This window comes from Anarhichas minor, unplaced genomic scaffold, assembly GCF_050575085.1.
Source record: "Anarhichas minor isolate MPS153535 unplaced genomic scaffold, ASM5057508v1 ptg000033l, whole genome shotgun sequence".
NCBI lineage: Eukaryota > Metazoa > Chordata > Actinopteri > Perciformes > Anarhichadidae > Anarhichas > Anarhichas minor.
Window position 1 is genome coordinate 7,731,155 of NW_027466479.1, and position 21,119 is coordinate 7,752,273.

Genomic DNA, 21,119 nt, shown 5'->3' on the forward strand with positions numbered 1-21,119 from the left:
CAAGCAGTCGACATGCCTACTCTGCCACTGCTGCTGCAGACCCACTCATGTGCACAGACGGATGACGGGGGGGAGAGAAAGAGAGAGAGAGAGACCTATTCCAAACTGAAGGAAAGATGAGCAGATCTTCCAGCTCAACTGCGCTCTATCTACTCCTCCTTCCCACGCTTCCTCATGCCTTCCTTGATTCCTTACTTCCTTTTTTTCTATGAATCCCCTCAGAGACGAGCGGCGTTACTGTCGCGTTTGAGGGATAGCAGAGGAGTGACGTCGCCTGACCTTTTTTTTTGTGACTTCTATCTGCATTTCAATAACTGTCAGCTCCACCTCACTGGCTCTGGATCAGTGCGTAAAGACACGTGAAATGTTGTCTCAAGCAGGAGAGGCTCTGCCTGAAGCTGACCTCTGAGCAGGAGGCGGGCACGGATGCAGTGCGCTGCAAACACGCCGGTTATGGACTGGTGCTCAAAGACACGTTAACATTTTGGATGGAATTTCCCTTTATCACAGCATTGATTCACTAAAAACTTCAAGTCGCCAAAGCCAGGAGCGATTGTACTGGTCCTGGATCAAATCACTCTCCTCTCATAGAACTGGCACAGCTGATTCAAGCAGGAAGTGATTTACTAAGCGGATACAGAATCATATCATTGTACGTCAGAGCTGATCTCATATCAGATGGTAAAGAGACATGTTTGAAACATGGCTGCAGTAGCTTAAGAAGACTGTGCTGTCCCATGTCAAGGGACAAGAGTGAGGTGATGAGAGTTGGATGAGGCTCAATGAAATGGGGCTAGCATCCAGTACAGTCCTATAGTCGGTGTATAAAGTGTGCTGACGTGATGGACAAAGCTACTGTAGCTTATGGGGGATGATATACTGTACTTTCAGGAATGTCAACCTGTGTGTTCTTCTTCTTCTTTGGGGCTACTGATGGTTGCTGCAGGATACAATTGTAAAGGTTGGACGTGTGTTTGATCGTCATTAGTTTGTGGTATGTTGTCTGTTTCACTACACTCCATCATTGTATCTTCTTATTTCCTTTGTATCCGGTTGTTTCTGTTTGCATTTAAAACATCTACCGTTCCCTTTAGCCTGCTGAATGTCATCTGGGTAACACAATCCTCCTCTCCAAAGCCTCTCTCACGACCATGTTTAATACTCTGCATTGAGCACGGGCCACCTCTGGAAGATGGCCTGCTTCAGATATTTATTTATGTTTACAGACTGCAGCACACAGCTCTGCAGAAAAGAGGTGAGGAGCGTTTATTTAACTTATGGTATTTGGAAGAAGAAAAAAAAAAAAAGTCAAGCAAAGGAGTTATGGCCTCGTGTTTTGTTTCTGTTTAGTTGATTTGTATGTGACTGAGTTTATATCTGAACAAATTAGTTGTTTGTACACAGGAAGTGAGAGGAACACTGGAGGGTTTTTACTGTCAGCACACAGTATCTGTGTATTCTTCCTGAACACTGGAGTTGGTACAGTTAAGTTTAGGTCCATAATCATTGGATTTGCTGTATACACTATGGTGTGTGTGTGTGTGCGTGTGTGTTGCAGTAAGGACACCGTATTAAGGAATGTCTAATGGACTTTTTTTTTCTCTTTGTAGCTGTTAGATTATCATGTTTAATTTTATATTCTATGTTGCTGTGAATATCATGCTGTCATACTACATGGTTGCACTTTCCCCCAGATAACTCCTAAAATACTCTCTGTACAGTGATCTGCCCCCCCCCCCCCCCCCCCCACCCTTTCTCTGACCAATTCTATACTGGAGACTTAAAGGACGACGTTTATCGGGGCATTATTTGATTATCATCATACATTTTCACAAAACAAGGTACATACATTTTTGACTGGAATATTGTTACCGTTTTATCTTTGGTGCAAAATCAGTTTTTGTTCGTTCCCCTTGTACTCTCCTCGCTGTAACCGTTTTGTCAAATTAGTAAACTCATGTCCTTATAGATGTTATCACGCACATGTTAACATCTGAAGAAACACTGATGGTCTCTTTGACACACACACACACACACACTAGACTACAAAGACACTCACCACGATGAATGAAACTTTCACATCTCTATTCCCCCCCCCCCCCTCTGTTACTGTGACCATTATGATATATGTTTAATACTGTAAATATGTATTTGAAAATGCGAAATCTATTTTTATAATTTGTTTGACGAACAATGTGTTGGAATATAATATATGCTCACTGTGTAAGGGTTTTTTTTGTTTGAATTTAGGGCCATAGCCAAGAAACTCTGGTGTTTGGAATATAAAAGTGGAAAAAAAAAATCTTCTTTTTGTTAGTTTTTTGATGATTTTTACCTGTTAAAAGAAAATCTGATGGCTGTTGCAATATTGAAACGTGTTATTAAAAAATCTCCAATCCAGGCAAATGTTTTTTGTCCTTGTCTTCTATTTTAGGATTGAGTGTAAACCTTGAAACTAAATCCACAATACTACAACCCGACCAATACAAAATGTGAGGCTGATATTTGAGGGTTCAAAAAAAATGCAATAATTATACATAACTGCATAACTTTTTTTGACGTGCTATATATGACTTTTGTGTGACTTATTTTCAGACATACTATACTAATCTTTTTTAGATAGTATGACTTTTTCACCATACTATATTGTGATTTTTTTTAAAACTTTTTTCTACATACTATTTGTTACGACCCAGCTTAGGGTTAAAGCTGGCACAACATGAGAATCTCCTCTGCCCCGTTTCCAAGAACCACCAGCAACCAGGAATATGAAGGTGTTTAATAGTATATTTAAAACTTGCAGCTTCAGAGTGATGCAACAGCAAAACATATGAAACAAGACAAGTCGCTAACCTAACTCCTAAAAGGAGAAAAGGGGGTTAGCCAAAATGCTAACCACCCCTCAGAAACCTGGGCTGTTTATGTCAATTGACAGACTATGAACACTTCACAGAGAACATGCTGACTGGCATTTTTGCTGGAAGACAAGATAAGAGTCCTGCAGGGGCTGAGGGAAGCCGGCCTCTTGAACCTCAAGCTTGGAGGCTGGAACCAATCCGCTCCTGGGAACAACCGACACACGAACAATCATCCACTCAGCCCATCAGCCAACCTCACACCTGCAGCACATCACACACCAGAGAGGGAGATCAACAACACAACAGAGAACATGAGCATTATACACAAATACATGGAACAGTGCACATACTATCCCTGGGTGGTTACGATACTGTTATTCGCCATACTATGACTTTTCTTTGTTTTTTTCAATGTACTATTCGATGACATTTTTACATGACCTTTTCAAAATACTATACATGCTATACTATGACTTTTGTATGACTTTTTTCGACATGCTATACTATGACTTTTCTCGACATGCTATACTATGACTTTTCTCGACATTCTATACTATGACTTTTCTCGACATGCTATACTATGACTTTTCTCAACATGCTATACTATGACTTTTCTCAACATGCTATACTATGACACTTTTCGACATGCTATACTATGACTTCGACATGCTATACTATGACTTCGACATGCTATACTATGACTTTTCGACATGCTATACTATGACTTTTCTCGACATGCTATACTATGACTTTTCTCGACATGCTATACTATGACTTCGACATGCTATACTATGACTTTTCTCGACATGCTATACTATGACTTTTCTCAACATGCTATACTATGACTTCGACATGCTATACTATGACTTTTCGACATGCTATACTATGACTTTTCGACATGCTATACTATGACTTTTCGACATGCTATACTATGACTCTTCGACATGCTATACTATGACTTTTCGACATGCTATACTATGACTTTTCGACATGCTATACTATGACTTTTCGACATGCTATACTATGACTTTTCGACATGCTATACTATGACTTTTCGACATGCTATACTATGACTTTTCGACATGCTATACTATGACTTTTCTCGACATGCTATACTATGACTTTTCTCGACATGCTATACTATGACTTTTCGACATGCTATACTATGACTTTTCGACATGCTATACTATGACTTTTCTCGACATGCTATACTATGACTTTTCTCGACATGCTATACTATGACTCTTCGACATGCTATACTATGACTCTTCGACATGCTATACTATGACTCTTCGACATGCTATACTATGACTCTTCGACATGCTATACTATGACTCTTCGACATGCTATACTATGACTCTTCGACATGCTATACTATGACTTTTCAACATGCTATACTATGACTTTTCGACATGCTATACTATGACTTTTCCAAGTACTATATATACTATTACTCTTTTATGACTTTATTTAGACATGCTATACTATAACTTTTTTTACCTACTGTTAGGGGTGGGAATCACCAGAGGTCCCGCGATACGATATCACGATACTTGGGTCACGATACTGCGATATTATCACGATACTGCGATATTCTGAGTATTGCGATACCATAGGCCTATAGTGCGATTTATTACTTTTTTCAACTTCAAATTATGTTCCCAAAGGAAAACTGTGTCAACATGTTTTATCTAATAAGATAAAGTTTTCAGTCTGTTCATCTCACTTCAATCATTTTTATTGCAGCAAAATAGGATTGTCAAGCAGACAGACTGACCAACAATGTCATAAATGTTGCATGAACCTGACAAACTGAACTGTTTGTATTACTACATAGTCCAACCTAACTGAATGCAAACATGTGGACTCAGGATATGAACTATAACTTATATAAGTAGGATATAAGAGTTGTATAACTCAGTATAACTTGCGATGCGTGGACGTCGAGGGCAGAGAGACAGTTATGCGCTGCACTCTCCCCATGAGCCTGGCTACTGTTGGCAGATTTAACGCCGTTGTGAGGCCAGATGTCTCTCTCACGCTGACCCGGGACCTTTGCTGACCTCACCAGAAAATAACTCAGCACCATCTAGTGGACTGAAAAAGTAATTGATTTGATTTTTCTATTGAATAGTTTATATAATAAAAGATCGATACTTGGCGTCCGTGTATCGATAAAATATCGCGATACTATGCTGTATTGATTTTTTCCCCCACCCCTACCTACTGTACTACATTAGCAAACGGCAGTTTGCGGTCGCGCGAGTATGATGTTGGGTGAGTAATTTAATTGCTGTGTACGTAGTGGTGCAAGGTGTGTACAACTTAGGCTGTCAGTGAATAAACAAAACTCCTCAAGACCCATGCCAACTTTCCATGTCTTTCTTGTCACCTGCTGATAAAAGTGAGGGGGTTAGCGCCAAAGTTAGCCACCATCCGGCTCAGGTTCGCAAAGTTTTGAGCTATCCACCTGAGATTTGTGCCTCCCTTAAAGAGACATTCACAGTAGATTCTGGGTTTCAGTGTCTTGCCAAAGGGAACAGGGTAGATGCATTCAGCAGCTAAATTCTAAGTGAATGCGGTTGAAAACAAACTCCTCTGGCGCAAAGAAATGAACCGACGGCCTTTAGAGCTCACTTAGTCCTCTAACCTTAAGGCTACCTGGGCATCTTGTACTACTTACTTATCTACGTGTACAAGGTTAATGCATGTTTCCTCTTACAACAGAATTGAACTTCTGGTTTTCGCTCCTAGCCTACTTTTGAGGCTTGTGGTTTTTCCTCTCTCTTCGTGTGAACTTAAGTTTCTCTCTCTGGGACTGAGGTTATATTACTCAGGATTTATTACAAAACGCCCACCTTCAGACTAGCACTGTGCGTATGGGAAATTATTGTAAATGCAAATTAACTTAGCCTGGGTTTGATGTGGGCAACTGTGCGGGTGTGTAGAAGTGAGTGTGCCGTATGTGCCTCAGTGCTTGCTCGCACAAGTCAGTGTGTGTGTGCGCAATAAGGTGTGTATGTGCATATCATGCGTGTGCAAATGTACTTCAAGTTTAATGACAGTCCATGGGCATGCATTTGAGAATGAGATTTTTTATTTATCTCATACAGTTGCAGCAGCAATCCATACTTTTTATATTAAATTCTTATTGGAGTTGAGGATTGGAGCTCGAGACTTAATGAGTTTCATCTCGGAGCCATCGCTGGCTACAGCTTTCTAAAGCTCCCACGCAAGCAAACATCACCTATTTCAGATGCTGCTTAGCAGACCCCGGGTAAGCAGCAGTTGAACTCCTGCTACAGTAACACCGGATTTTAATAATTCATTATCGGAAGCTTATCGTGAATTTCTTGCATGCTTTCAAGACATGTGAAGGAGAAAACAAACAAAAGAAGCTTACATGTCAGGCTCATCAAGATTATGTGTATGAGAATGAAACTGTGCGGCTCTAAAGAACGTTTATGTATTTATTTAGAACTAATAAAACGTGGATACGAATTCAAAAGTGTAGTAAGTGCAATGCTGCACAGTGCCATTCTATTTGGGAAATAAAATGTAAAACCTTGTCTTAAATAAAGCCATCGGCTCTTATCTACATAATATACATCATGATATCTTAATAGCCTCGACACTTGACTCCTGCCTGCTTTGGGGTCATGAGCCATCTTGCAGCTGCACACATGCCAAATGAAGTGAATAGCATTCTGCATTCTGCTCTCTTGTGGTATAACATAATAAATGCCATTAGTTTAAGTGTGACATCTTAGTATGCAAACAACATAACTCGCAGTAACTCTTCTCAGTGGTGTCGGGGGTTTGTTTTAGTTGGCATTTGATCAGGCTTCTCACGGTTTGAGTGTAAATCTTCAATCAGATTTGCCTGTTTATTCACTGTAAATGAGACTGGGACAGGGAGACGGGCAGGGATTCTTCCAAGAGATTAAAGCAAATTGTGTTACAAAATATAGATAGTATTTTTCAGAATCAAGACCACACTCAAGATGTGTTTAAGGCCTTCAAATAACTGGTAGATTTCCTGTTAGTGTCAAACTCCACACCTAAAGGCCTGGGTGGGAGGGCCGAGAAAAACCTTTTTAAATATATTACTTAGAGCAACCTTGAAGCGTACAACTACTAGTAGATAGCTGAACCCAGACCCTCCCACATACAATGCATGGACTCAAAAAGTGCAGGCCCTTTGTCAGATGGAGAGGATTACATACATATCAAGGCTCTGAAAATGCATCTCCACTAAGAGATGGAGCCCTGTCCTGGCGACGCGACACACACACACACACACACACGTACTTTTATCTTACAGTGTATGTTAAATACTTGCATATAATGACATATACAGTTGACAAAAGTATATTGTATTGTTGATGTAAACTAAATATTAACCATGAATCAAAACGTTACATTTTTCTTTTTGAATACTACAACAAGAATCTAGACCTCTAGTGCTGAAACACTTTATTAATCGACAATTCAGATTTTTCAGAAATGCCAAATAATTGTGGTAGAGCTGAAATGATCAGTTGACAAATTGGTACAGATAAATATTTCTGTTGATCGACTGATCAGTTTTCATCAAATGTTTGAGTCAATTATCAAGTAAGAATGCCAAATGTCCTTTTGTTTAATCGAAACAATTACATTTTGAAGTGTTGGTTGGAAAAACATTTTTAAAGACGTCACCTTTGGTTCTAGGAACCAGTAACTGTAAAACCAGTAACTCCCTGATACACTCTACATAATGCCCTGGGCATTACGCCAACCCGCCATTAGCTCTATAAGACACGACCTCATAATAAAAGAAACCTTCTAAGTTGGAAAGGCAAAGAACAAATGAGAGTCCAGAAATGTAAGCGGAAGAAATGCCAGAGAGGGAACAGGAAGAAGCCGAAGGATTCAAAGAGGCACATGGGAAAGCAGACGACACCTCTGTAACAACATTAGTGATTCCCAGCTGTGTGTTGAGAGCCCTCTCCCCTTCTTGTCCTCCCTCTATCCCTCTCCCCTTCTTGTCCTCCCTCTATCCCTCTGCTCCGTGTGAAGATTAAAGCGAGCGGCATAAAGGGGAGAGCAGTCCACCTCTAAGCTAGTGTGAAGGGGAAACTTCCCCTCAGCACAAAAGTTCTGCTCTCCGCTCTTTGCCGAAGCGTGCCGCAGCTCAAATCGGCTTTGGGAAATTAATCCCTGCATTATGGGGGGGGTAAAGTAAACAAACAGGAGGCCAGGATGGGGACGTGCGAGTGTGAGACGGTGGGGCTTTTGTAGGTAAGAGCTTGTGTTCCTCCAGAGAAAAAGAGCCGTGAACGCTGCATGTGCTTGTAACATGTGTGAACGGGGAGGTGGTGGGGGGAGTGATGTGAATGAAGGAAATGAAGCAGCAAAAGCCGGCTCAATCCTCTGGGACACTCCTGGGAGCAGAGCGCCAGTCTTTTTTTTTGTTCCTGCATGGTCTTAAACCTCTGTCTCCGTGTCTCATATGTCCAGCTTATTACTGGCTTTGTCTTTTCCGCCTTCATTCAACCACTTTGCCCCAGTGGCAAAGAGTCATTGTCTGCAAATCCTCCTCCTGCAGCCTTCTCTGCTTTCCCTCTCTCCTTTTCCCATCCTATCTATCCACTGAGAGGGTACTTAGATAAAGCCCGGGATTCAGTCTGACCAAATCACAACTTTCCACTGAGCAGAGATTAAACTCTGAGTGACCGAATGGACAACTTCCCTCACCGTCTGTGATTGGCCGGCAGAGTGTTTCCATCTTTTTTTTTTTTTGACAGTTTAAACACCCGTCTGTCCCGAGACTCTCCATAAGTGCACTTTCAGTCTCTCTCCGCTTGTTGCTTCTCACTGTCTCGCCATATATCTGCCGTCTGTCATCGCTCGGCTTTTCTGCACACGTTAAAGGATTTCCACCCATCCTTCTCTCCGTCTCCCCGGTCCACCCCTTTATACAAGCGCTCATTCTTGTGTGTCCTACTACTGTCGTTTCATGCGGGCGTATCCTACTTGTCTCAATCCACCAGAAGACCGACCACATGAAGGACTTAGCAGAGTGCATCTAGCCCTCAAGCAGAATGACACTAAACTCACCTTCAAGTGTTTGGTACACAGTGACGCCTACAGGGAGTTTGTGTGTGGTCCCATACTGCCACCTGCTGAACTATATGAGAACTGCACCCTACAGACATGACTTGAGTCAACAGCGGCAAGTAAATTCACTCAAGTAATGTACTTTTACCTGATTTTTGGTTTTTCAATTTTATGGTACTTCTACTTGCGTTACATGTCAGAGAAGTTTTATACTTTTAACTCCTAATATATTTGACAATTAAAGTTACTGTACAGATAGACATTGCATATACAAAGCAAATTATTATTCAACAAATCATTGGTTGTTTTTCACAAGGGGTTTTGTGGAGGAACAGTTTATTGAGCAGGTCACAGGTTCTTTTAATGGTGATATTTTACTCAACAAGATATACTGCGTTCATAAGAAGATCTGTTCAAAGCCAGTCGGGTCTCGTGGAGAGTGGTCTCGTCTAATTCTTTTCAGATTTACTGGAGATTAAACCACCTAGCAAATAAAGAAAGCAGTTTCAATTATTTTTTTACTTCAATCAGCTGCAACAATCAAATTCAGCACTAACAATATAATCAAATATACAACATAACACTCGGGGAAAATGGCCATTTTAGTTAGTTATATATTTTTTGGCATTTTACGCCTTCATTCGATAGTTGACTGAAGTGGAGAACGTCACGCAATAAACAGGGGATGTAGCAGTAGATAGACTGCACCCAAAACCCCGATGTCACCACGGCACCTTTTGATACTTAAAAGTAACTTCTGATGAACTTTTGTCCTTTTTCGTAAGTCAATCTTTTATGTTATATTGAAAAAAAACAAAAAAACATTTTGATGTTGAGATAGTGCTTCATTTACTTTATTCAATACTTCTTCCACCAATGATGCTGAACAAATCAGATCTACAAGAGTTGTTTCAATAGAGGCATTATAGTTAGTATCTCAGTAGTTGGTAGTTATTATTTTTCCAGTGATATTAATTCATCTGTTGTTCTTACATCTTTCTCTAACCGTCTACTCTAGTTGTACCAGTGCATTCCTCGGTCTTTCACTAAATAGTAAAAGCATGTTTCCACAGAAATAAGACAGTAAATCATTCATCCTTTAAAAAGCCCCACCTCATTGTGCGTCATCATCATCATCTCTTCAATCGATCCAGCTCAGCCCAAGTGTCTCAGCGATGAAGGAAAAGATGTGCGCCTCCTCCAAGATGGCCTTGGTGGTGGGCTTCCCGGCACCGTGCCCGCTCCGGGTGTCTACCCTGACCATCAGAGGCTGACGCTGCACAGGGCTGCTGCCCACTCCGCGCTGCAAGGCCGCACAGTACTTCAGGGTGTGGAGAGGCACCACGCGGTCATCGTGATCTGCTGTTAGGAGCAGGATGGCAGGGTAGGGAGGGCCAGAGTAAGGCGACTGCGGCAGATTATGGAGAGGGGAATACCTGGAGAGAGGGCGAGGAAGACAGGTTGGGAGGATAACTGGAAGGGAATCCGAGAGAAGAGAGAATATGGGAGTGATTTGTGAGCTGAAATGTGTGAATCAGATGCTTTGCTGCTATTTTATTACTTATGTGGGTAGGTTTTAGATTATTAGGGCTGTCCCGAAGACCATATTTTGGGCTCCGGAACTTCGGTTGTATAATTATTAACATTTAGTACATGCGCAGTGACCGAAGGATCCCGGAGGAACGTGTTCTCGTGCAGCAGTATGTTCTAGTGATGTGTTGCGTCTGTGTTTTTCGTACTTGATGAGCCACTTGAACTGCTCCGGGTCGTCTGAACAGCCGTAGTCGGTGGTCCAGGCGTGGCCGATGGTGAATTTGTGGAACTTCAGCATATCCATCACCCCCACCTCTGCCACAGCACAGCCGAACAGTTCTGGACGCTGGTTCACGCATGCCGCTGTGTGTGTGCATTTCAAAATTTGCGTAAAACATTCCATTTTGCTTTTCAAATTCACACACATCCCCTTTGCTTCACACGGTAGGACACGATCACTCCTACATCGCCACTTACACACCAGGGGAGAAGTCATTAGTTGGGTTTGTGCGACGCCATATGGCAGCCAGCCTTTTGGTAAATGATGTGACAAAGCTCTGTTTAATGTGCTGTTTAATAGCGAGATGAATTGAAGCTAAGCAGCTAACTACTGGTGAATTCATTTTACATTATTAATTATGCCAAAGATGTAATAGAAAGCACGCATTGTGATCAACGCAGCGGAGACTTGCAATGGGCCAGTGATCTCAGCTGGCTCTTAGTTTGCTTTTATAAAACTGTAAAAACATGGACATGTACAGTAGCAGTGTTGTTAGTAGCCTTGAAGGTGTATAGGATGTGGGAGGTGAGCTGTTAACATGAGGGGGAAGTAGAAATAAAGCTCCATTGAGCAGGAATGTGAAAGGCAAAGGGACAACAAGCAGAACGATATACGCAGCATCCACATCTATCCCTCGGCACACACAAAGCACCACCACGGCCTGACCATAGACGCACTCATATATTATATTACTTTTTGCTTATTTAACTGGTGGATCTTGCAATAAGCAATCATTCTGCCTCTCTAGCTCATTATTAAGCTTTTTTTATGTTTGTGGAGGATAACTCTCCCTCAAGAAAGGTTTTTTGGACTTAGAAACATTTTTGGAGCATCACCATAGATAACACCCAAAAAGCTTAAAGACAACACATGCTATTGTTGAATAATTATTTTATCATTTACACATATCACAGCCTTTGTCTGAACATTTTATGTTGCCCTCTGAAATCATATTCTGTAAAACTAAAGAGCAGACTTACAACATAAAAAGTAAGATTTCCCCACTTTCAAAATCCCAACCCCTAAATGTAACACATGATGTACAGCGGCTGCATAATAGTTTCCAGGATGTACCCTTAAAACCCTTTTACTTGTTCTCCATCTCCGGCTTTCACACTAAATACACAAACACATGAGGCACACAGCTGGTCCTGTACTCACCCACGAGCAGTCCTCCATTAGAGGCTCCGTTGATAGCGATGCGGCTGGCTGTGGTGTACTTCTCCTGGATTAGATACTCTGCTGCACACTGGAAGTCATCGAAGCAATTCTGCTTGTTCCCCAATGTACCAGCTGCACGAACACAATAATCAGCAGAAGTTCAGCGAACACAGAATTAGACTTTAGAAGAGCTTTAATTATTTTTATTAATAAACACCGGCTACTGCCCCCTTCACACAGCCTGTTCCAGGTAGGGATGGCTTTATTCCTTGGATGTCTGTACCTTTGTACCAGGTGAGGCCGTACTCTCCTCCCCCTCTGATGTTGGCCACTGCCAGGATGCCTCCCAGGTGTCTCACATACAGCAGGTAAGCAACACTGAGCACAGACAGGACAGACAGACAGAGGAAATACAGCCATGAAAGTACAATCAATGTTACAATAGCAGCATAAATGAAAAATATTAAATGTAGTTTAAGTAGGATACAGTAAAACCTATTAAAATATGACTTTAAAATCACAATGTTTGATTCTACATCACACACAACATGGAAGTGACAAGCCAGCAGAGAGGATCAGGTGAAGAGCAGAGGAGGGTTGTGCAGAGCCAACATGGCAGCTCTGTTTTATAGACAGTTGGTATACCCTCTACTCTGTTACACACCACACTTGAGGTATTTTGGAACGGATTAGTGTTCATCTGTGTCAGTGAAAAACAGAAGAGAGTGGTCCCGTTGTACTTACTTGTAGTACGGTTGGATGGAAGCCTCAAAGCCCCCGTAGCCATAAAGAAAGACGGGACGAGTGGCATCCTTCTTTAGGCCCTTGGCGTGAACTAAGAACATGGGGATCTCGGTTCCATCTTTACCGGGATAAAATACCTGTAAATGCAAAAATATATATATATAGATATTTTCTTTTAAACATAATTGACGTCAGTGTTATAAAATGACAGAGTTCATACAAATTAAGTCTAAGATGAGCTGTGCACAAAAAACATTTACCACTTCCTCAACCACAGTGAACAGGATTCTGGGAAATCTGAATCATGATATAAATATGCAGTGAAGCAACACAAACAAGAATAACCTGTAAGATGACGGGAAACAATACAACATAAAGGGTAACGGAGAAGTAGAAGAGATAAAACAGCAGGGCGTCACCTGGCTGGTCTCGTAGTCGTCTTGCTTGATGCCCTTCACCTCCACCTCCCTGAACACGCTGGGCTCTGGGTTGGACTCGCTCAAATCACAGTGGTAAATGATACCTGGCCACCACGGAACAACGGTCACACAGGTTAGAGGTCACCGTGTGTTTAACTCATTGCATGGGGATATTTCAATAACCGATAGTTCGTATGCAGTGAGATCATTTGATGAAAACAATAAAACTGTTTGTCAAGCAGAAATGCAAAATATTCCCTGGTTCCCGCTTCTCAAATGTGAGAATTTTCCAAATATTCTTTATTTTACATGTTAGCAGACTGAATACTATTTGGATTTTCGATTGCTTGATGGAGAAAACGACAAATTTGAAAATAGGCCCCATGGCCATTTTTCAACATTTTTGTAGAAAAACTAACTAATCAAAACAAGAATCAGCCTATTTATCAATAATCAAAATAATTAGTGCCGCCCTAATTATTTGTATGCACTGATGGTAATTGTTTTTGCAGTTCTGTTGTGGGATTCGTAGCTTTCTCGCTACTTTTTTATTCTCTCATTTTGTTAATAGAAGACAACTAAAATACAATTCATGGACTGAAAGGAAAGAGAGGAGTCACCAGGTGTAGTGAAGGAGGTGAACTTGTAGAAGAAGTCAGAGTGGTTCTTCTTGCAGCTCACTCCGGCCACTGAGCCGACGTCCAGCGGCAGGTCCCTGACCACCAGGCCGGTGGACAGCTCACACAGCTGCAGGATGTCCTTCACGTCATGCAGATAGTTGACCACCAGGTGGTGCTGGTTCACACAGGAGACAAAGCCTGCAGAAGGATTATGAAAAAGGAAGTGATCGAAAGTGAACATAACATGTGAAAGCTGCCTGGTGTTATTAAAAACACCGTGTCCAAGGGAAACGGTCTACATGTCGTCTGTTTTCCTTTCTCTGTTACTACCGATGTCCGCTTCCTCTCTGCTAATTATCCCGATATATCTCGAAAATAAGAAGTACTCTCATGATCCTGGGATGAAGACAAATATAATGGCTATGCATTGAATATGACCAAATTGATTAGTTCAGTTAATTCAGATGTTACTGCACAGGTAGAGCAAAGAGTTAATACAGGTATGGACTGTGGACTGTGATGAAATCTCATCGACTGCCAGCAGGAGGCAGTCTTAAGACACAATAAATGCAGGCCATACTGCTCAAGTCAGGCCATACTGCTCAAGTCAGGCCATACTGCTCAAGTCAGGCCATACTGCTCAAGTCGGGCCATACTGCTCAAGTCAGGCCATACTGCTCAAGTCGGGCCATACTGCTCAAGTCGGGCCATACTGCTCGGTAGGAGTCAGTGGGGCTACACATGCCGTCAAGCTCCTCTCGGTTACCATGTTTAGTACACACAGCAAGCACACATCCATATATGGCCTTTTGCCTTTGAGAGTCGTCAGTGTCAAGACGAGGACAATGAAGAGTGAACTGATGAATCAGTGACTTCGTACTTTAGATCAGTTAAAAGGCTAGTGTAGGGGCTGAGCCCAAGACAATATTATGACAGAGGAGACAAAGCCCTCTTGTCAGTTCAGAAAGGCGCCGATGACAAAACTCTCAACGCACCATCGCCTGGACATGTTATCAGACACAACTGTCAACTCCCTACTGTGGCTTACGTGCATGCCGTAAAAACAACAGTAAATGGACTACTACTTTTCAAAATGTTATACATTAATATTGATTGTATATGAATATGAACATAATTCAATTCCTATTCATTTAAAAACTTGGTCAAAAAGTGAAATTTGAGAAAAGATCATTAACTTGCGTATCACTGATATCACCATCATTCACTTAACATGCAACACTTTACTGCTACACTTAACCACATTTAGAGAGTATCCAAACATTCAATTAAATGAATGCTTTATAGCACATGATAAAGTAGCTAGTAGGTCATTTTAAGTGCTTATTAGTACAATGATCGTCAGCAGTTATAAATTATACTATGTAGACAGAAGTGCCATTCAGTATCTGTTTATACACCAGCCCAGACTTACTGGTGGCCGCAGATGAAGTCATTCATTGCTTATTATATGATATCATGATACTTAGTGTGCTATAAAACATCTACTGAATGTTTAAACACTGTTTATAAATCATAAACAGGGGGACTTAAAATAGAGTGTTGCCCAAACGTTCAAATGATCTTCCTTAACATAGTTTGTACCTTTTGTTATTTCTGATGGTGTGTGTGTGTGTGTGTGTGTGTGTGTGTAGCACATATTTTAGCGGAAACTTGGACATTTACTGCAGTTTCAGTGATGTCTTGGTGACGTTACCATCATTCAAATGAGTCATAATAATAATAAAAATGACGACAAAGACACATAAGCCCAGTTTCACTTTTTGAGCAGACATCCCTTTGACGACAGTCTCTGACCACAGACACAGAACTTCCCAGTTGTTGTGGCTGGACTGTCATCACATTAGGACAGATCTTCTGTGAAAAACTATTTTGCAAGATTTTTTCCCCAGAAGTTCTAACACAAGCCCACAGCTGTCGCGCCAACGAAGGTCTGTTTTTACAAAATCGCCAAACTGCTGTTTGGACTTCAAGACGTACGTCGTCTACACTACAGCATATTCTACGGAGGTTTCCTCTCACTCTCACCCAGGACATCCTTGTCATGCTGTGGAATGAGGGTAGTCCAGTGCTGCCTGTCTGGTTTCTGGACGTCTATGTTCAGGAGACAGTACCGAGGAGCATCCAAGTTGGAGCGGAACGTGAACACGGATCCCTCATTGGTGACGTACGAGTATTGGGCGTCAAAGTTGTCTACAAGTTTGACCCATGGCAGCAGACCTGGAGCAGAAGATGAATAAAACAACAACAACAAAAACGCCATTATAAAAGATGCATGATGTTCCTGTCATTATTATCTTTGACCGGTATGAGTTGCAGTTATCTAAACCTCTAGCAAAGCCAAAACCCACACCTGTCCATCTGAATTATGATGGTGTGTAAAGACTAGAAAGTGTCCACATTGCTTTGCGTGTGGGAGATCGTCTTTTAAACCAGAAAACATTTTGCAAAGTGAATTTCGAAATCTCAACAACTGGTGAAGTAACCGGTGAGTCACCGGCCTCGCTTGTGTTGAGCCCTGAAGCTGCAGAGGTAAACGGTACCTTAGAAATCGGTAGGTGTAGTTTTCCAAGAATGTTTAATTTGGGAAATTACACTTATTTTCTGCAAATCTTTTCAAGAGAAGCAGCACTCAATCATATCCAGGATGCGATAATACTTCATAGCAAAACAACATCAAAGTGACCCAAACTTGACAGATAACTTTGTTTTAATGCTGCAGCTCGGGTGCTACTAACAAGTGAAATAAAAACAATTGGAATTCTAGTTTATGAATGAATTAATTAATGGACAGAGAAATAATCGCCAACTATTTTGATAATTCATTATTCACTCATTTCCTGGTTCAAGCTTAGATGTGGAAGAGGTTTTGCTGTATTTATTTATTTCACATATATTATTGTTGAAGTGAATAACTTTGGGTTTTGGACAAAACATTTTACTGGCAGATTAATAAAAAAAAGAACGCCCTTTAAAATAAATAGATACTTCTGATAATGATGCCTTTTTCCAGAGACATTTACTTCTCACGAAATGCTTTATTCTACAAAGATATCTTAATTTGGGGATCGATATTCATCAATACTTGGGGACTTTGACGACCTGGTTGACAGCTTACATCAACTTAAAATCAATTTAAGAGTCACAACCATATTTTGTTTTTGTGAGCAGGGAGGGGATTGCTGGGGTAAATAGATGGGGCATTTTACTATATCATACGTGTAGACAGAAGTCACAATCATGCCAAAGCAGACCTAAGGATAACTTGCAGCTGTGATCCCACTTAGAAAATAACGTGAATTGTTGTCAGTTGGGAGCGCGTCACAAGTTCACAGACCTGCGATGCCATCGGGGAGCTGCTGAAGGTCACAGTACCACAGCTGGTTGACAGGTTCACAGCCTTCAGTGATGGACAGAACAGCGTATCGGCCGTCATCCGATATCTGGGAAAAGGGAAGGAATGAAGACGGGAAAGAAGGAAGCAGAGAAAGACAAAGAGAGGCATGTAGTCTTTTGCTATGACAACTTTTAACTTTAACAGCTACTATTACTGGACATGGCACACGTGCAAAAGTGACTAATTGTTTAAGTGCAGATGGAATTTTTTTGTTCAAAAGGCACTATTTCTGCACGGTTGCAGATAAATATTCGGCCACACTAACATCATTCGTATTATACTATTTCTAGAATCAGATTCCAGTTATGGCTGGGTAAGATGTGTTTGACTTGTGTGAGTCAAACATTTGAAATAACTCCGGAGCTTTGTAAAGTCCAAAAGTCAAAATGTATTTAAGATAAATGTCTAATGATACATTCTGCTTCAGTCCGTATTTGACGAGTTATATTCACTAAAAAAAGTTGATGTTATAAGAAAAAGACGATGAATCACTTCATTACATTTTTTTTTATTTTCTATGGTGATAAAATATGATGTCAGACATTCAAAGCTTCATTCAAAAACCTCAAAAGGGGCTTTGAATGAAAGCAAAAAGAGACATTGGATACACCCTCTTTTAGGAAGAGTAAAGATGTCATTCTGAATCAGCTGCAGCGATCTGATCCACTGTCAGATCTAGAAAGTCACCATTACAGTAACCAAGAACCACTAATTAGCATCTACAGCAGATGAAAGGACTACAAATAGCTTCCATCTCACTCATTAATGCCCGAGATAACTCGTGTGCTTGATCCTATTTATTATTCATTTATACAGAATTTAAAGCGCCCTACTAGTGGACATCATAAACGGTTTTAAGCTGCACTTGTGTGTCGTCTACTCTTTGTCGTCTTTGACGGTTTTATATGCAGTTCCTATCGGATAAATGAAGTTATTTTGATTATATTTGAAAGCAGCACTGTAGTATTAGTAGTTATACTTAAGTAAATGATCTGAAAACCTCATCCATCACCGCCCTGATTACAAACGGGTGATTATAATGAGTGATTCAAGATTACTATGGACTTACGGTTACTGAGCTGTGCCACTTGGGATGTTCGGGGAACTCTGCAACCAGAATGTCCTCCGACTGCTTGGTGCCGATGACGTGGTAGAAGAGCTTCTGATTGATGTTGCAGGTGGTCTCTGTGCCTTTAGTGGGGGGGAAAAACAAGGAGGGGTTAAGTCTTGAATGCATTTGTAATAGGCTTGTAGCAAAGGTGTTGTCTCCTGGATGGAGCATGCGTTTGCGAGTACAGTGAATCTTCCTAACCGTCAGTTTTGCCTTCCTGGCGTAAGTAGCAGTTGTAAAAGATGCCCTTGGCATCGTGAGTCCAGGCCAAGCAGCTGAATTTAACCCTCTCCAGTACATCGGGCAGCAGAGCGAGATCGTCCGCCTTCATGAAACTCACCGTCACCCAGTCTGAACCACTGCTGCTCAAACCATACGCAAAATATTCACACTCCTCTGACAGACGGCCCACTGGGTGAAGAGAGAGGGACAAAGAGGAGGAGGAGGGATTCAGCACTGAACATCTTTACTCTTTGCGTCCGTGCACAATAAAGTGCAGCACGTGTGCTCTGCGGTTTGACTCACTCTTCAGTGCCACAGTGCCATCTTCAGAGAGTTTATTGGGGTCAAAGAATACAGTGGCAGCTCCATCCAGAGAGTCCTGCACATACAGCACATCCTGGTTCTGGAGACCTTTGTTGTGGAAGTAGAAGTACCTGGAAATAACATGACAAGTATAGTTTCTTTTCTTTTCAAATTCAAGTTAGTCCCTCTCATAAGTGTTTTTCAGTCCGTGCAGTGCCCATTCTTTCAATTTCAACTAGTACCTCTTCCCTCTTTTGTAAGGGCAGCTGTATTTGGGATAGTCGTAGAGCTCGGTGAGACGCTGGTGGAACTGAGCCCGGACAGCACACCGCTCCAGGTACGGCATGGTCAGGTTGTTCTGCTCCTCAACAAAGGCCTGAGATGCAGAAGGAGAGAGAGGAGCGACGGGATTTGCAGAGATTTTGGTAAAAACACAGCTTCAGCTTTCTGCAGGAGATCAATACATACCATTGTTTCTGCACTATCCGGGTCTTCCAGCCATGTGTAGGGATCGCAGATCTTAGTTCCATGGTGGTCATCCACCTACAAGTTAGACAAGAACAACGCACACAAAACAGCTGCATTGAATCCTCAGCATTCAGACTGGACTTTCCTCGACAGAGAGGATTCTCTTGTGCAGTGGTTGTAACTTCCCTCCAAAAACTATTTTGTGCGGAACTGAAGAGCATGCGTACTTCTGTCAACCGTCTCATCGATATTGTGGCTTGTCGGCTTAGGGCTGCAACAATGGTGTACTCTGAACGCCCACCCAATAAAATGCTGTGGCAAAGGGGCAGGTTTCAGTCAGATAAGACAAAAACGTATATATATCCAGGGCCGTACTTACCATTGAGGACACTGGAGTCATCACCTTCAGAGGAGTGTACGTTCTACGGTTACACAGAAGTGAGGTGACTTACAGTATGGTGGGTTTGAAAAGGATCCGTTTCTTGCGTTAACCATTACAGGCAAAAAAAAATTTATAAATATCAATAATCAGTCATTTATTCATTCAATTAGAGCTGAAAATATTTTTGGCAGAAGCAACAACTTTTTATAATTGTTTTCCTGCAATTTTTAAGAGCCCAACATTCTTTGTTTCCCTGGTGCTCTTAGTTGTCTTTGGTAGCAAATTAAGTATCTTTACAGAATTCATATTAAAGATATTTAGACCAGTAATTCATTCTTTGAAACAGCCTTTAAACCAGCCTGTTGGCAGATAATACAAATTCAGAAAACCAAGCTAATCAGTAGAATAAATAAGTAAGTAAATCAGGTGCTGAGGGGGATGGTGTTGTTCTGTTATTTGGGGCCTTATCGAAATGCTTTTACGTGGCTGGGGATGTTTGGAAACAGTGACTCGGCAAAGTCCTGACTACAGCCCTGCATACAAAGCAAAAGTGCATTATCAGAGAAGAGTAGTTGTTAGGAAGACTAAAGCAATATGCTACTTTAACTGCGACACACCTCAATGAAGCTCCGTCTTGTATTCGCATTATGACCACATTTGTCCGCTGGGATAGTGTCTCGTGGGGCGCTAATGTTGACTCATTTGTCACGAGGAGGCAACATTAAACAGTTAACGGTACTTCTCAAAGTTTTGTTTTTGATTCTCTCTCGGTCAGTCGCCATTGGCCTTTCTAACCCTCAGCCCAGTGTCTGCCGCTTCCTGGTCTCGCTTTTCTTGCTCGTGCGCTTCCACCAGATCATTTCACGGAAAGACGAACAGACAGAGAGAGAGAGAGAAAGCAGCAGGACTTCGACACTGACCTTACTCTCATCTCTTCGTGCAGCCGGGTACTCAAACGCCATCTTCCTAATGTGCTCCTCTGTCTCCCTGAGTTGATTTTCTGTTGCTACTTTGTTTGTTTGTGTTGTTTTTAATTGTTCTCAATGCAGCGTCACCACCGAATCAATGGCGCCTTGAAGTGAAAGTGAAAGAATTCTTTTCTCACTCACGAACCCACACACGCCTTTGTACAACCCGCTCGCGCTTGCTCTTCAAACAGGAAATGATGTATCATCCGAGACAAGTCCCGGCATATCGGCACAGCCGTAGTACCTATGCACGCGTGCATTTGTTATTTAGAGGATCATTTCCGCAATTTATAACATCCCCCACCCCCCCAAAAAAATAATAATATGGAAAATAGTTCGTTTTCGTTTGGGGATGCACAAGCCATATAATTTGTGTCCAAAAAAGTAGAACTGCTAAAACATTTTTTTTTTTTTATGTAGAAAAGGCACAGCAGAAACGCCTCAATCTACACTAAACTGACTAAAATCAACTGAGAGTCTAAACTGAACGAAGAAAAGGGGATGTGTTTGCAAACAGGTCTGCATGCAAGCAC

General features: G+C 41.6%; 1 protein-coding gene across 2 annotated transcripts; it reads right to left on the reverse strand.

Moving 5' to 3' along the window:
* Positions 1–9,279: 9,279 nt before the first annotated feature.
* On the reverse strand, positions 9,280–20,771 carry LOC142965046 (prolyl endopeptidase). 2 transcript variants are annotated; one of them, XM_076105744.1, is made up of 16 exons: positions 20,539–20,771; positions 19,237–19,311; positions 19,011–19,144; positions 18,769–18,899; positions 18,445–18,654; positions 18,202–18,323; positions 17,073–17,178; positions 15,764–15,955; positions 13,718–13,915; positions 13,098–13,201; positions 12,679–12,815; positions 12,218–12,312; positions 11,935–12,066; positions 10,700–10,856; positions 10,074–10,396; positions 9,280–9,444 (listed from the first exon to the last, which is right to left on the reverse strand). In XM_076105744.1, the coding sequence occupies exons 1-15, from the start codon at positions 20,578–20,580 to the stop codon at positions 10,102–10,104; spliced, it is 2,130 nt and encodes a 709-aa protein (XP_075961859.1). In that variant the 5' UTR covers positions 20,581–20,771; the 3' UTR covers positions 9,280–9,444; positions 10,074–10,101. The 2 variants fall into 2 exon arrangements, with proteins under 2 accessions (XP_075961859.1, XP_075961860.1); XM_076105745.1 differs by lacking the exon at positions 20,539–20,771 and adding an exon at positions 19,616–19,651.
* Positions 20,772–21,119: the final 348 nt, after the last annotated feature.